The 15,399-nt window shown below is 52.0% G+C and overlaps 6 protein-coding genes across 6 annotated transcripts; 5 read left to right on the forward strand and 1 right to left on the reverse strand.

The window, feature by feature from the left end:
• Positions 1-1,520: 1,520 nt before the first annotated feature.
• On the forward strand, positions 1,521-3,386 carry TRIREDRAFT_81593 (uncharacterized protein; the record flags this gene model as incomplete). Its single annotated transcript, XM_006968773.1, has 6 exons — positions 1,521-2,017; positions 2,086-2,140; positions 2,195-2,254; positions 2,312-2,840; positions 2,893-3,200; positions 3,294-3,386. The coding sequence occupies exons 1-6, from the start codon at positions 1,563-1,565 to the stop codon at positions 3,384-3,386; spliced, it is 1,500 nt and encodes a 499-aa protein (XP_006968835.1). The 5' UTR covers positions 1,521-1,562.
• Positions 3,387-3,822: 436 nt separating this feature from the next.
• On the forward strand, positions 3,823-7,583 carry TRIREDRAFT_111332 (uncharacterized protein; the record flags this gene model as incomplete). Its single annotated transcript, XM_006968774.1, has 4 exons — positions 3,823-5,050; positions 5,100-7,241; positions 7,302-7,348; positions 7,398-7,583. 4 exons carry the CDS (start codon positions 3,823-3,825, stop codon positions 7,581-7,583), a joined length of 3,603 nt encoding a protein of 1,200 aa, XP_006968836.1.
• Positions 7,584-8,281: 698 nt separating this feature from the next.
• chi18-7 (glycoside hydrolase family 18, chitinase) lies at positions 8,282-9,849 on the forward strand. Its single transcript, XM_006968775.1, has 3 exons — positions 8,282-8,463; positions 8,575-8,676; positions 8,750-9,849. Exons 1-3 carry the CDS (start codon positions 8,420-8,422, stop codon positions 9,795-9,797), a joined length of 1,194 nt encoding a protein of 397 aa, XP_006968837.1. The 5' UTR covers positions 8,282-8,419; the 3' UTR covers positions 9,798-9,849.
• A 342-nt stretch (positions 9,850-10,191) lies between these two features.
• Positions 10,192-12,258, forward strand: TRIREDRAFT_81599 (uncharacterized protein). The gene is made up of 3 exons (XM_006968776.1): positions 10,192-10,460; positions 10,562-11,684; positions 11,746-12,258. Exons 1-3 carry the CDS (start codon positions 10,291-10,293, stop codon positions 11,989-11,991), a joined length of 1,539 nt encoding a protein of 512 aa, XP_006968838.1. The 5' UTR covers positions 10,192-10,290; the 3' UTR covers positions 11,992-12,258.
• A 646-nt stretch (positions 12,259-12,904) lies between these two features.
• Positions 12,905-13,922, reverse strand: rps31 (ubiquitin/small ribosomal subunit protein 31 fusion protein). The gene is made up of 3 exons (XM_006968821.1): positions 13,876-13,922; positions 13,212-13,595; positions 12,905-13,147 (listed from the first exon to the last, which is right to left on the reverse strand). Exons 2-3 carry the CDS (start codon positions 13,584-13,586, stop codon positions 13,061-13,063), a joined length of 462 nt encoding a protein of 153 aa, XP_006968883.1. The 5' UTR covers positions 13,587-13,595; positions 13,876-13,922; the 3' UTR covers positions 12,905-13,060.
• Positions 13,923-14,568: 646 nt separating this feature from the next.
• Positions 14,569-15,172, forward strand: rps26 (ribosomal protein S26E; the record flags this gene model as incomplete). Its single annotated transcript, XM_006968777.1, has 3 exons — positions 14,569-14,701; positions 14,787-14,889; positions 15,070-15,172. Coding segments are annotated over 3 exons (339 nt in total), but the record flags the coding sequence as incomplete, so codon positions are not given.
• Between the last annotated feature and the right edge of the window lie 227 nt (positions 15,173-15,399).

The following is a 15,399-nucleotide window of genomic DNA, read 5'->3' on the forward strand; positions in this document are numbered from 1 at the left end:
TACCCAACATGCATGAGTTGAAGTCGCCCATCTCCACTGCCCTGCGGCCGATGACTATCGCCGACAGATCTCGGCCAGAGCAGCTTGATATGGCGAAGTTGTGCCATAATCAGCTGTCACGCGTCCCAGAGTAGCAATGATTACGACTGGATGGGGATTGTGAATTATCTCCAAGCCTGTGATGGCATGTTGATGGTGATGGAGTGCTGCTTGGCGCAACTGTTGGTGAGCTGCTAGAACCACCTTATGTAGGTACGCAGGCATCAACTACGAGAGAGGACATCACGATCCAGACGTCATTGACTGAATCCCACAATTCTGTAACAAATATCTCGATTCTACCGAGACTGGATTAGTATCGAAACTTTCATTATGAGCTTGAATTTGTGAACAATATCTAGGTATGGAGTCGTCTCGCCCACATCTCGTTGCAGGTCCTGAAGAAGATCAAAGCGTAAGCACAGATACGTCTGGCAAAGTTTCAAATTGCTCGGCAGACACTTTCGAGGCCTGAGCTCTGCTTAAAGATTGTCTCAGAGCCACACTGATACAGAGAATTAAAACTCTGGTAGCCAAATACTGTTGTATTATGCGCATACCTAAGCTGAGCAGATACCATCAAGGTATAATCAACCGATGCTGCATCTGTAAATGTCTCAGCAAAATTTCTAGGCAATTGCTGACCATGTCATCCCATGGGCTATATATATACCTGATGAATAGCCCGCAAGGTAGTTCATCACGGCATCTGCTACATCACTTATGGCATCTTGGACCTGATTTGCCATCACTCGACGGTGACGCCTTAATGTTACTGCGTTTTATTTGTGCAGCAGGTAGAAGCTCGTTGCGGATCAGATAAGGAATGATCTTGGCATTTTAATCAGGAATGCGATTTGAGATGAGTTCTGCTGACTCTCCGCCTGACAGTCAAAGTCTATACCCATGAATCTATGATTCAAAGATCCAGTGGAATGCAGTCCAGGATGCATTTTGAGGGCAGCTGTTCGTGGCATCTACCTGGAGCGATCTGCTGCAGCACCGCATGCCGGCTGATGCTGTAAACTGGACGCCCGATGTCGCTACGCCAGAGCCCTGTCAGCAGCGCTCAGCGCCTAAAGCGGCCGAGATACAGCGATAAGATGCCAGCACAGGGCAGGCACGGGATCAACAAGACCCGACGTCATCAGACTCCCTTGAGCTGACAAACATCTGAGCTTCAACCTCAACTTGTTTCTTTGAACGCGAACAGCTTCGCCGCAGCTTGGCGATCTGGAAATCTCAAAGGCTTCTGCCACACACTCAAGAGCGACTCTCGCAACAGAAAGCCCGACATCACAGATGAGCTGGTCTCGCCCTCGCCGGCCATGCTCTCCAAGCTCTTCTCGACAGCGGTCAAGCTCGCCCTGCCGGCATCGCAACCGTCGGCTTCCGCCTCGTCCTATCCCTACCGACCCTTGAGCCAGGATGACGACGACGAGGTCCCCAACGATGGCGAGAGGCCAGACGAGCCCTCCCATGTATCTGATGCGCACTCCAAGGTCCATCGAGATGCCGCGGCCATGATGCTCATCAAGCTCGGCCGCTCGCCAGACGAAGTCATCACCGTGTCTCCCGCCGACGACGCCCGCATCCTCCGCCGTATCGACCTCGCCCTGCTTCCGCTCATGCTTTCCGTATACTTCTTGCAGGCTCTCGACAAAGCTACGCTGTCGTATGCCTCCATCTTCGGCCTCATCGACGACACGGATCTGGTGGGCGACGAGTTCTCGTGGCTGGGGAGCATTGTTTACCTCGCCCAGCTCCTCATGCAGCTGCCCTTGGCGTGGGCGTTGGTCAAGCTGCCAATTGGTAAATTCACAAGTGCCATGGTCTTTGCTTGGGGAATAACCTTGACGTGCATGACATGGGCGCACAACTTTGGGCAGCTCATGACAGCTCGTTTCTTCCTGGGTGCCTTTGAAGCTTGCGTGGGGCCGGCCTTTGTTGCCATAACGCAGATGTGGTGGAGACGCAGGCATGTTGTTATCGCCAGGCCACTCAGACCAGATTCTGGAGAATACTAACACGTTTTGTGCCGGATAGGGAACAAACGCTGAGGATCGGGTCGTGGTATTGTATGAACGGTCTGACCTGGGTGGTGAGTTGCTCCTGACTTTTCAAATTATTGTACATGTTACTGACCGATATGTAGTTTGGAAGCCTCATCACATATGGGCTTGCAAGCATAGATTCACATCTCAAGCCTTACCAGGTTAGTATGGCACATGTTGGCCATCACCTGGAGTATCTATGCTGACAATGGTCGAAGATCATCTTTCTCTTCTTTGGCGTTGTCACGGTCGCAGTATCCGGAGCCATGTTCTTCTGGATGCCAGACTCGCCTACTGAGGCCAAGTTTCTCAGCGATGAAGACAAAGTTCTCGCTATAGAGCGCCTTCGCAACAATCAGATGGGAGTCATGTCACGAGAATGGAGATACGCCCACTTCTTTGAAGCTCTGCGGGATCTAAAGACCTGGCTGTGGGTTATCATGATCTTTTGCATATCAGTTCCTTCTAACGGCATCTCAACGTTTGGCCCGCTCATCATCAAATCTTTTGTCACGGACCCCTACAAAACCATCTTATTTAACGTTCCTGTTGGGTTGTCGCACGTCTTGGCTGTTTCGTTGAGCGCGTATGCCTCAATGAAGTGGAAGGTCAAGGGGCCAGTCATTGCTCTTCTGTGTATCCCCCCAATTGTTGGATTTTCTATCATGCTGCACTTTCCGCATGATACTGATCATAGAGCCATTTTGCTTGCCGGATACTTTTGTCTTTCCACATTTACCGGCATCAGTAAGTTACATTTCCACTCGGTTAAGAGGTCTTCATGAACTGACATGAATAGCGCCACTTATATACTCTTGGTCCGCGCAAAATACAGCTGGAGATACGAAACGGAAATGTACGTCAGCAATGGTATTCATAGGATCGTCCGCTGGCAACATCTTCGGGCCCTTGCTCTTCACGCCTGACGAAGCCCCGGCCTATTCACGGGGCTTACGGGCGAACATTGTATTTTTCGCATTGGTCCTTCTACTCGTCGGCATCACATCGCTTTATCTGAAGCATCTCAATTCCGACCACGCCAAGCGAAGAGTGGCTCTAGGAAAGAGTGCGATTGTTCTGGATATGAGTCTGGAGACGGCAGAAGAGGTAGAGCGCATGGAGGCCTTGGAGAGAGCAATGCGCGAGGGAACCCAGCGACTCTCCCAAGACAATGGAGATACCCGACTCGGAGGAGACGAGGAGAATGGTGTGCAACCTGACGATGTCAGAGGCCGAAAAGCCTTTGCCGACATTACTGACCTCGAGAACGAGGACTTTGTTTTTGTGTTTTGATTTGACCATGGCGCATTTGGTAGCCGTTGGAGCGATGATGTATACGCCGTTTTGTGTGCTTTTCTACAACTCTAGTCTCCTGACTAGATGGTCGCGGAATTGATGGATAGACGCTTGACGCCCGTGCTACAGGCGGAAAGCAACTCGCATGGAAGGAAATAATATTTGTTACCCTCTTTCCTGTTATTTCGGAGGGGCCTCCAATACAATGCCTCAACGACGCGCCCAGATACCCCTGTGGCTGAGTGTCGTGGCCGCGATTGATTGGACCAGCCTCGGCCAACAAAAAGGTTTGCTGTGCTCGGAGCCTGATTCTGGCCTTCGAGCCTGATATGTGTGTTCAATGTCTTAATTGTCGCAGCATCCCAGAATTGGGCGTGCGCCTGGAGGACCAAACTCGAGTTATTATTCATTGCTACGAGCAGTTCTCGACATCATGGACAGTTATGATGTCGTTTGCGATGAGAATGATACGATACGGGGACTAGGAGCGACGGTCCTTGAAGAGAAGGATGAGAAGTATGAGAACTCTGGCGATACTCGCGACTGCCCTGCAGCTCAAAACAAAAGAAAGCGGTTTAGTCTTGGCGATATCGAAACATTGGCAGCTCCGAAGAAGAGACTGCAGCCAGACTCTGAGGACGCTCACACCGCAACTGGTAGCACTTCGAAGCAAAAGCTGGCTTCTACAGATTACACTGTTGGCTGGATCTGTGCCCTGAGCACCGAGTACGTTGCTGCGCAAGTCTTTCTTGATGAAAGGCATGAGGGACCAGATTACGTTGCCCCCAACGACAACAATGATTACACATTGGGCAAGGTTGGGAGCCATAAAGTTGTAATTGCTGTCTTGCCTCACGGAGAGTACGGCATATCAAGTGCCACGGGCGTTGCAAAGGACATGCTTCACAGCTTTCCCAACATCAAGGTTGGCCTGATGGTTGGCATTGGAGGCGGCGCCCCAAGCCGGAAGCACGATATACGACTCGGCGACGTCGTGGTTAGTGCACCTCGCAATGGTTCTGGCGGTGTTTTCCAATACGACTTCGGCAAGGCGATTCAGAGCGGATCGTTCTACACAACGGGCTTCCTAAACCAACCTCCACCGCTTCTTCGAGCTGCAGTCAACGGGCTTGAGGCTCACTATGAGATCAACGGCCATCAGCTGGAGGAGGCCATTTGCGACATCTTCGAGAAAAAGCCGAGGCTACAACGCAAGTATCAGCGGCCGCTGGCAACCACTGATAGGCTGTACTTGTCGTCAGTATTGCATCCTTCAGACACCGATGTAACCTGCGCAGACTGCTGTGGAAACGACTCCTCGAACTTGATACTGAGGCCTGAACGGACCCAAGAGGACGATAATCCGAGGATTCATTATGGCTTGATTGCCTCGGCGAATCAGGTGATGAAGGATGCCCTCACCCGCGACAAACTCGTCAAGGAGAAAGACGTCCTATGCTTTGAGATGGAGGCAGCTGGGTTGATGAACCAGTTCCCATGTTTAGTCATTCGTGGCATCTGCGATTATTCGGACTCTCACAAGAGCAAAGAATGGCAAGGCTATGCAGCAATGACGGCGGCAGCATACGCAAAGGACCTTTTATGCAGGATCCCTCTCCACAAGGTTGAGGCTGAACAGCGGATCAAGGACGTTCTCTCGGGTGAGTTCAATGATTCTTGGTAAATGAACCATTCGCTAATTGCTTCAAGCCGTGACAGGCGTCCAAAAGGGAGTCGATAGACTTCTCTGTGTTCAACAGGCTGAAAATCATCAGAACGTCTTGAACTGGCTCACACCAGTCGACTATGCTCCTCAGCAGAGAGACTACATCAGTGTACGACAACCAAAGACGGGCAATTGGTTTCTGAGTTCGGAAGAGTTCCAAGCATGGATCAATTCTGATAAGCATACACTCTTCTGCCCAGGCGGGCCGGGTGCAGGGAAGACAATTATGACAGCGGCGGTCATCGATCAGCTACATACAACGTACAAAGAGGATGACAAGATAGGTATTGCATATATCTATTGCGATTACCGAAGACATTTCGATCAGAAAGCAGATGACTTGCTTGCAAATCTGATTAAACAGTTGGCTCAAACGCAAGCGGCGATGCCGGAATGCATCCAAAGTATCTATGATCAACTCAGGAATCAGCCAAGACGGCCGTCTCTTGACGAGCTGTCGAAACTTCTGAGCTCGACCAGCCTGATCTATGCCAAGGTTTTTATTGTCGTTGACGCACTGGATGAGTGTCAGCTTGCAGGTGGTTGCCTGAAAGCTTTTCTGTCTGCGTTATTCAAGTTCCAGGCGAGTACAAACGAAAACATCTTTGCAACGACACGGTTTATCCCAGAGATCATGAAGGAGTTCAGGCAGAGCTCGTCTTTGGAGATTCGTGCCAAAGATGAGGATGTGCAAGAATACTTGGCTGGCAACATGGTACGGTTTCGGTCGTTTGTTTTGACCAATCTTGAGTTACAAAAGGATATCAAAGATACGATAATCAAAGCCGCAGATGGAATGCAAGTTTTTCCGAATACTACCTCAAGACACACAAAGACTAATACTATTAGGTTTCTAATCGTGCGACTGCACGTTGATTCGTTGACCGAACTTCCCACAGTAGGGCACGTCAAGAGAGCGCTGCGAGACTTGCCTAATACCCTCGGCGAGACGTATGACCAAGCAATGGCGAGGATCGAGGCCCAGGGAGAGGCCCTACGCATCTTGGCCAAGAAGGTCTTGTCATGGCTCGTTCATGCAAAAAGGGTGCTCTCCGTAACCGAGCTCCAGTGTGCCGTTGCGATTGAACCAGGAACATCTGAACTCGATGGAGAGTTCATCCCTGACAAGGAGATTTTGGGTTCCGTCTGTGCTGGTCTGGTCACCTTCGATACCGAGAGCCGCGACATACGATTGGCGCATTACACCATCAAAGAGTACTTTGACAAGGAAGGGAGGCATTGGTTCCAGCATGCGGAGACCGATATCGCAAGAGCGTGCTTGACCTATCTCTCATTTGACGAAACCAAGCCGTTGAGCCATTTCTATAGGTACGCCGCAAGTAATTGGGCAAATCACGCCCGCGGGGCCCCAGAGAGGCATCTGATGCCGCTCATCTTGGACTACCTATGCCGCGACGCAAAGGGGTCCTCGCCAGACAGAGCGATGCCAATCCATCGTTCGGGCATTCATGTTGCAGTATCTTTCAAACTCGAAAACACGACCCTGGCCCTGATTGAAATGGGACATGATGTCAACAGCCCTGATTTCACAGGCAGTACACCGCTCCTGAAGGCGGTCGAGTCGGGCTGTACGCCTATGGTTCAGCTACTGCTCAGGGCCGGTGCTGATGTTGATTATTGGGACGAGGCGCTCGACCATACACCGCTCACGTACGCCAGCGATGCGGGAGATGAAAGCATTGTCAGGTTGTTGTTAGAGCATGGTGCCGATGTTGATTATGCCCCTCGCGGCGAAGATTGGTCCGCTCTTTCATGGGCATTTCGGGCAGCGCACTTCGGCATCGCCAAGCTTCTATTAGAAGGGGGCGCCAATCCTAATGTCTATGCCGGCTTCAATTTCAAGGAAGTTCCCAGAGACGCTGAGCTTCTTCTGAAAGTGCGAGAGGTGGCTGGCTCTGCTACGAATCCTTTTGGATCCTCGTATTCGAGCCAAACTACTACGGCAATCTCGAGGGATTGCCGCAAGTCTCCCCTTTTTGAAGCAGTCAGTCGTGGGCTTGAAAGCCTGGTCAAGTTGCTGTTAGAGAAGGGCGCCGATGTTGAAGGCAAACCTTCTTCCAATAACTTAACTCCACTCTGCTTGGCAATGAGAAGGTCAAGCGAGGGTATGATGAAGCTGCTGCTGGAGTATGGTGCGGATACTAAACCTCTTATTAAACTCATAGAGAGGCGGCGAGAAGCCTTGGATATGATGCTTGGAAACGAAAAAATTGTGAGGCTGCTGCTAGAAAACGGCGTTGCTGCTGATTTGATGATACTAGGGAAGCCCTTGCTATCTTGGGCTTTTCAGCTGGGGAAACAAGGTGCAGCCAACATATTGCAGGAATATGGCGCCCAGCTACCTGGCGACTGGCAACATCAGTATCTACTACCTAGATACTAGGCGGGCTGGGGTTTCCATCACAGATTTGGCAAGAGGTAGGCGCTGGCAAGAACTTCAGTGGTAATTTCCTCGGCAGATAAGACTTACCAAAAGCCCAAAACTATTATAGGACCTCTTACGAGCGTCGCTCTCTTCCCAGATCTCTTACCAAAAACACCCGTGAGGCCGCTAGCTGAGTATCTAGATAGATGGAGAACCAGGCGTTGTTACCTTGATCACAAATTGACGTGAAGCCAGGCAATGCATCAGCTCGGGATATTCCACACCCAGCGGCTTCCTGATACCTTTCATCCTGCCTTCATAAGTAATATCAGCATCTCAGCAATAGCATGCATAAAAAGCAGCGCCAGCTCATGGCAAACCGCATGCGCCACGACGGTGACAAACGCCAAGAGCTTGGAACGCTGGGATGTATTGGTCCCAAATCACCATCTGATATTCGTCAGTCAAGGCCTGTGGGCTGAGTATGTAGATGAGCTGTCGCATGAGGCGGTGCTGGCCAGTAACAGCGCATAGGTACAAAGTGGAGGCTGGGGGGGCGAATCACGACAGCATTGGTTGAGGCCGCCGTTGAGCTGATGAAACGAATGGCTACAGGGAACGTCTGATTACGCATGTGCCGAATCAAACAAGGAAAAGGCAAACAAGGCATCAATGCCTATGTAATAGGTAGCTGACTCTCTCTCTTGCTCAAGTATAAAACAACAAGCAAGGACTACTTTCGCAGACCAGCAAACTCACAGCTTCCTCACGTGCAAGACGGCTCCTGCAGGGTATCAGCAGGCATTTCGTCATACTAGAACCATTACTACCATCCCGAGATACCTCGCTCTTTTCGCAGGTCTGGTCCTCATCTTATCACTCATTCCAGTCATTGATTTTTCTTCATCCCAAATCACCATGGCTAGCGACGGGTACCGCTCAGTTGCCTATTTTGTCAACTGGTAAGTGGTACTATTCATGGGCATCGAGTCTGGACGTGTAACATTGAACACACCTGCATCCCCGCATTCTACAGCTACACACCGGCTAACACGGGCTTGTCCAACATCAAGGGCCATCTATGCCAGAAAACACAGGCCGCAGGATCTTCCCGTTGAGAAGTTGACGCACGTCCTCTATGCATTTGCCAATGTCCGCCAAGATACCGGTGAAGTGTATGTCCCTTCAGTCTTGTCTACTCCCCCTTTCCCCTCTCTCGTGATAATGGTGCGCTAAAAGCTGCTCAAGACACATGACAGATGGCTGGGCAGACACGGATATTCACTGGGAGGGCGACTCGTGGAATGACACGGGCAACAACATGTACGGATGCCTCAAGCAGCTGAACCTCCTCAAGAAGCGCAACCGCAACCTCAAGGTTCTGCTCTCCATCGGCGGCTGGACCTACAGCGGCAACTTCAAGGGCCCGGCCAGTACTCAGCAGGGCCGTGAGACGTTTGCCAAATCCAGTCTCGAGCTGCTTAAGAATATGGGCTTTGATGGACTCGATATCGACTGGGAATACCCTCAGAATGCAGACGAGGCCAGAAACTTCGTCGAGCTGCTCGCCACCGTCCGCAGAGAGCTGGATGCCTACTCAGCCACGCTGCCCAACTACAGCCACTTTGAGCTGACTGTTGCTTGTCCGGCGGGACCTACGCACTTCCAGAAACTCGATGTTGCCGGCATGGATCAGTATCTTGATTTCTGGAACCTGATGGCGTACGACTATGCGGGATCATGGGACCAGACGAGTGGCCACCAGGCGAATCTCCATCCCTCTTACGATAACCCTGCGTCTACGCCGTTCTCTACCGACGCAGCCATTGACTACTACACCAGGAGCGGAGTGGCTCCCAGCAAGATTGTGCTCGGCATGCCCATCTACGGCCGCGCTTTCGAAAATACGGATGGCCCGGGCAAGCCGTACAGTGGTATTGGCGAGGGATCGTGGGAGAATGGCATCTTCGACTACAAGGTGCTCCCTCTTCCGGGCTCTCAAGAGTTCTGGGATGAAGCCATCGGTGCAAGCTACTGCTACAACCCACAGACTAGGAAGCTTGTCTCATACGACACTCCCTATGCCGCAAGAGCCAAGGCTCGATATGTCAAGGAATGGGGTCTCGGAGGCGGCATGTGGTGGGAGAGCAGCGCGGACAAGGAGGGCCATGAGAGCTTGATTGGCATTGTCGTCAATGAATTTGGAGGCCCAGGCGGATTGCAGAGGAAGGAGAACTGCGTCGACTATCCGCAGTCCAAGTATGATAACCTGAGGAACGGGTTTCCGAACAATTGAGGCGGATCAAGGACGCTTGAGCCGCTGCTATTGAGATAGTATGACAGATATTCTGACGAGCACATGAATCTACATAGATGGAAAGCGAAGGATATTGAAAAGAACAAAAAGAAAAAGATTGACTTGAGCATTGATAGGCGCCTCTTCTCACCTTGTCATGACCATCGATTTGGTAGTTCTCAAAATGCCCTCAAGCGAGTTTGGGGGTACAACTGCAGAGTACCTGCAGAATTGCCCCGCTTTCAATTCACGTGATCTCTCCCACGGAGAAAAACCCAGCCGATTGTACGATCTGATTGGCTCAATCGCTCAAGCTCAAGAGCTACCAGAAAATTTCGTCGACTTTTTGGAGAAAAAAAAAAAGTTGCATGCGAGGAATCTCGAAAACATCACCCAGAGAGCGAAGAAGCGCCGCCCCCCAATTGCCGTCACCGCGCCGCTCCTCCACGTCAATCCAACCGATCTACGGCGTCGCCTGGGACGAGATTATAAAATGGCGCACGTCGACTACGTCCTGTTCGAGGCCGCCCTGGGCTATGCCCTCTTCAACGTTGTGCACCAGGCCGATGCCGTGGGCGCCAAGTTGAAGGAGGTCCAGGCCGCCATCAACGAGCTGCCCAAGTTCAGCAAGATGGTCAACCTTGTCAACTTTACTCCCTTCAGGTAATTGCGTTCTGTTTTCCTCCTCTAGTTGGGACTGTGGTTCTGGTGGTAGAGACGAGGCGAGGCGAGGCGAGTGGAGGCTGACAATGTTTGGTGGGCAGTGGTCACATCGAGGCTCTCGAGAACGTCAACCTCATCTCCGAGGGTATTGTCTCCGACCAGCTCAAGTCCGTTCTTGAGCTCAACCTCCCGCAGACCAGCGGCAAGAAGAGCAAGATCACGCTTGGTGTGGCCGAGAGAAACCTTGGCAGCGCCATCAAGGCCCAGTTCCCCGGCCTCTCCATCGAGACCATTGAGACCTCCGCGGTTGTTGCCGAGCTCATCCGTGGCATCCGTCTGCACGCCGAGAAGCTGCTCAAGGGCCTCCAGACCGGCGACCTGAGCAAGGCCTCGCTGGGTCTGGCCCACGCCTACTCCCGCGCCAAGGTCAAGTTCAACGTCACCCGCAACGACAACCACATCATCCAGGCCATTGCCACTGTCGACTTCCAGGACAAGGGCGTCAACAGCTTCTTCATGCGCCTCCGCGAGTGGTACGGCTCGCACTTCCCCGAGCTCCAGCGATTCACGTCCGACAACTACACCTACGCCCAGCTTGTCGGCGTTATTGGCGACAAGAAGACGCTCACTGACGAGAAGCTGCACGACATTGCTGCCGTGCTTGGCGAGGATGGAGAGAAGGCCCAGGCCATTATCGACGCCGCCAAGGTCTCCATGGGCTACGACCTCAGTGCCCCGGATTACGAGATGATCCAGCAGCTGTCTCAGCTTGTCGTCAAGCAGGCCGACAACCGTCGATCCACCTCCACCTACCTTGACGAGAAGCTCGACCAGGTCGCGCCCAACCTCAAGGCCCTGCTCGGATCCAGCGTCGCTGCTCGTCTCATCTCCCACGCGGGTTCTCTCACCAGCTTGGCTAAGCTGCCCTCGTCGACCCTGCAGATCCTCGGTGCCGAGAAGGCTCTGTTCCGAGCACTCAAGACCAAGGGCAACACCCCCAAGTTTGGTCTCCTGTACCACGCTGGCGCCATCGCAAAGGCTAGCAAGCAGAATAAGGGTCGCATGTCCCGTTGCGTCGCCAACAAGGCCTCCATGTGCTCTCGTATCGATGTTTTCTCTGGTGAGCCTGACGACCGATTTGGCCAGGCCTTCAAGGCGCAGGTGGATGAGCGTCTCGAGTTCTACGCGACTGGCAAGCGCCCTTCCAAGAACACTGATGTCATTGTAAGTTGCAAAGATGCTGTCGTCCCTTGCCATGTCAATTGGTGTCTAACCCCCGATGTAGAAGTCCGTTATGGAGACCCTTGGAGATGCCGGCGAGAAGCTGGATGAGGACATGATTGATGCTCCTGAGGCTGCCGCTTCCAAGAAAGAGAAGAAGGACAAGAAGGAGAAGAAGGACAAGAAAGACAAGAAGGAGAAGAAGGAGAAGAAGCGCAAGCACGATGATGAGGATGTCGCCATGACCAACGTCGATGATGGCGAGAAGAAAAAGAAGAAGAAGAAGTCCAAGGGAGCCAAGGATGAGTAGAGCGATTCCGCCGCTTCCGAGTCTTCGACTGAGTCCGAGTCAAGCGATGTGGCCCCGCCCAAGGAGCCCAAGCGAGACGTCAAGCTGAAGGGAGAGCACGGAGATGGTGCTTCGACTTCCGACAAGAAGGAGAAGAAGCACAAAAAGGACAAGAAGGAGAAGAAGCTGATCAAGAAGGAGAAGCTGGCCGACGAAAGCTCCGCCGAACTCGACGAGAACTTGGAGGAACTCGCCGAGTCCAAGCCCAAGAAGAAGGACAAGAGCAAGAAGAACAAGAAGAACAAGCAAGTCGAGTGAGGGATGAGCAGGTTGGACAGCATTCTCGGAGAGGCCAGCTTCTTGGCCTCTTGTGGGATGGAATAAAAAGGGGAGGGAGCGGTATCTGCTGCACTTCACATTTGAGGGAGTTGTAAGGGAATACGGTAATGGCGTTCAAGGAACAACTACTTTCTGTTTTGTTACATGTTTGAGTACTACAAAGGGGCTTGCATTCCCGATATTTGCGGTTGCAAATGTCGATTTACCCTAGGTCTGTTGACATAATGCACGTTACCAATTGAATCTGAAAAAAGTACACACTGGTAGCCTATTGGGATAGATTCTGGTGAGCCTGAACTTGCGATTGCTGCAGCACTGTGATCAGGGCGAATGCCGGAAGACGCATTTCTCAGAGTGTGGGCCTGGAAGGGGACTCGTGGAGAGAAGATACCTACTAATACTGAATTGCGCGTGGAGAATGGCACTCGATGGGCCCTTATCGCCTTATCGTCATTTGATCGAACATTTGCAGCTCTCATTTGCAGCGTTTTATCATGGAAAAAAGTACAGGCATCACAACGTCATGAGCAGAATGAAACATGGCACTCATTGCACATTGTCACATTACAGTCTGAATCAAGTCCCAAACGTGTCTCAAATCAAGCATTCATTACCAGAAGCCGCCGGATGTGCTCTCTATGCTACATCAACGCCCTTTGTATGTTATGGCAGTCCCATGGCTCCAGCTGTCCAATCCACAAAATTCATTTTTCCATTTTTTGTAAGAGGTTTTTTTGAGTTTGGTTGTCGTCTACTGCTTGTCGAAGACGTAGGTCAGGTGGCAGCGACCACAGTACTGACGGTCAGGCATGGCAGCCATGAAGACACCGGCACCGCACTGATTGACTTGTCAGTCTGAAGATCTTGGTCAAGGGCGAAGAGGATAATTTCAGGGTACTCACGGTGTCGGAGGGGCACTCGCGGCGAAGGCGCTCGATGTTACCATCGTTGCTGACCTTGTAGTACTTGAGGACAGCCAACTTGGTCTTCTTGCGCTTGTGCTTGATCTTCTTGGGGGTGGTGTAGACCTTCTTCTTCCTCTTCTTGGCACCACCACGCAGGCGCAGGACCAGGTGGAGGGTGCTCTCCTTCTGGATGTTGTAGTCGCTCAGGGTGCGGCCATCCTCGAGCTGCTTGCCGGCAAAGATCAGGCGCTGCTGGTCCGGGGGGATGCCCTCCTTGTCCTGGATCTTGGACTTGACGTTGTCGATGGTGTCGGAAGACTCCACCTCAAGGGTGATCGTCTTCCCCGTGAGGGTCTTGACGAAAATCTGCATCTTGCCTAACTGGACGGGTCAGATTGGTTTGCACGGCATTTACCATTTGCGCTGCGTGAGAAGTTCTGCAGAAGAAGGGAGGAAGAGAGAGAGGCAAGAAATTGCGTGTATCTGTGATGCAGATTTCTCCGCCTCACAAGACGACAATTTGGGATATTTTGGGGAAGCAAAGCTTCCGGGAGCAACAAGAGAGAAATTTCATCAAGAAGGACACATCAATGATGATTCCCTCATGAAGCTCCCGGAGCTCATGGAGGGCAGGCAGAAATGCAGCATCTTTCAGACATACCTCGACAATAAAAACTATTGCCGTCCTAAGCAATCTTCAGATGTTGCAGAAGATGAGGGAGCAGTCCATTTCGGTGGTGTGGCGCGCCAGAAAATTCACACTTTGGACCCGACGGGGGACCGCTGCTAACGCGGTCACCTGACCTAGGGTTCTCGCTACAGGCTGCCCTGGCCCCTCGCCAAAATTTCTGGAGTAGAACTACTAGTACAGCCAGCAGCAGTAGTAGTAGTAAGCGCCGCAGCCCGATTTGTGCAGCGGTGGGAGGCGGCACTAAAATTGCCAAAGTGGGCAATTTGATTTGGCACAGCTTTTTGTGCTGCTGCAAAAAGCCCTAGAACGTGAGGCGAGTCCAGGTCTCCAGTTCTTTTCGACAAACACCGATTGCCCAGTACGTGGACCGAACTTCCTCTTCTTCTTCTTTTCCTTCTGCGTGAGAATTTAACAGTTCAATCCAGACACCGCCAAAATGGTCAAGAAGAGAAAGAACAAGTATGCACTTCTGCCCCCTTGCTCCCTCGCAATCGTCTATCCCGGCGCATCCCCATTGTCCGGAACTGCTTTTGGAGCCGATGCGTGCTTACGCTGCTGCTGCGAGAAGTGCCGTCGTCTAATAGCATCTTGCCGAGATGGTGATGATGGGATGACAATTCGTGCTTGGAAGCTCCCATCGCAGAAACACGATGCTAATATGACCACAGCGGCCGCAACAAGAAGGGCCGCGGCCACACCAAGCCCATCCGCTGCAGCAACTGCTCGCGATGCACCCCCAAGGATAAGGCGATCAAGCGCTTCACCATCCGCAACATGGTCGAGTCTGCTGCCATCCGTACGTCGATCCGCCCCAATACTCGAGCATTCTCTCTCTCTGAGGTCCATGGAACTTGGCATCCGCTAACCGGTGTGTCCTGCAGGTGATATCTCCGATGCCTCCGTCTTCGCCGAGTACACCGTCCCCAAGATGTACCTGAAGCTGCAGTACTGCGTCTCTTGCGCTATCCACGGCAAGATTGTCCGGTACGTTGCCTCCCCAGGGAGTGTTACAACTGCGCCCTTGCGGCGTATGTGCTTCAGATGAGCCTTGGTTGTACATTGGGACCTTTTTGCTGGTCCCCGCTCTCGAAACTCCTATATACCCCCCCGAAGTTCCCCCTTTCACAAAGAGGTACGTTGGAATGCTGACAGAATATGCAATAGTGTCCGTTCGCGCGAGGGCCGCCGTAACAGGGCTCCCCCTCCCCGTGTCCGCTACAACAAGGACGGCAAGAAGATCGTCCCCACCGCTGCCCCCAAGGTCTAAAAAATGGGTATGATGGTTATGGGAACGGAGTCTGGTTTAGTTTTAACGCCTTTCATGTAATTGCTTAGATGAATCCCCGGGACAAAGAGAATCCTGGAGCATAAGATGAATCGGACTTTTTCTTTTTGTTGAAAGAGCAACCTGTTGCCTCCCTTTTTCGCTTTGTGATGCTTGCAAGATATGTTGCCTGACATATGATGGGGGAGAAAGGAAACGCACAAACAATC

This window comes from Trichoderma reesei (assembly GCF_000167675.1).
Source record: "Trichoderma reesei QM6a unplaced genomic scaffold TRIREscaffold_26, whole genome shotgun sequence".
Taxonomy (NCBI): domain Eukaryota; kingdom Fungi; phylum Ascomycota; class Sordariomycetes; order Hypocreales; family Hypocreaceae; genus Trichoderma; species Trichoderma reesei.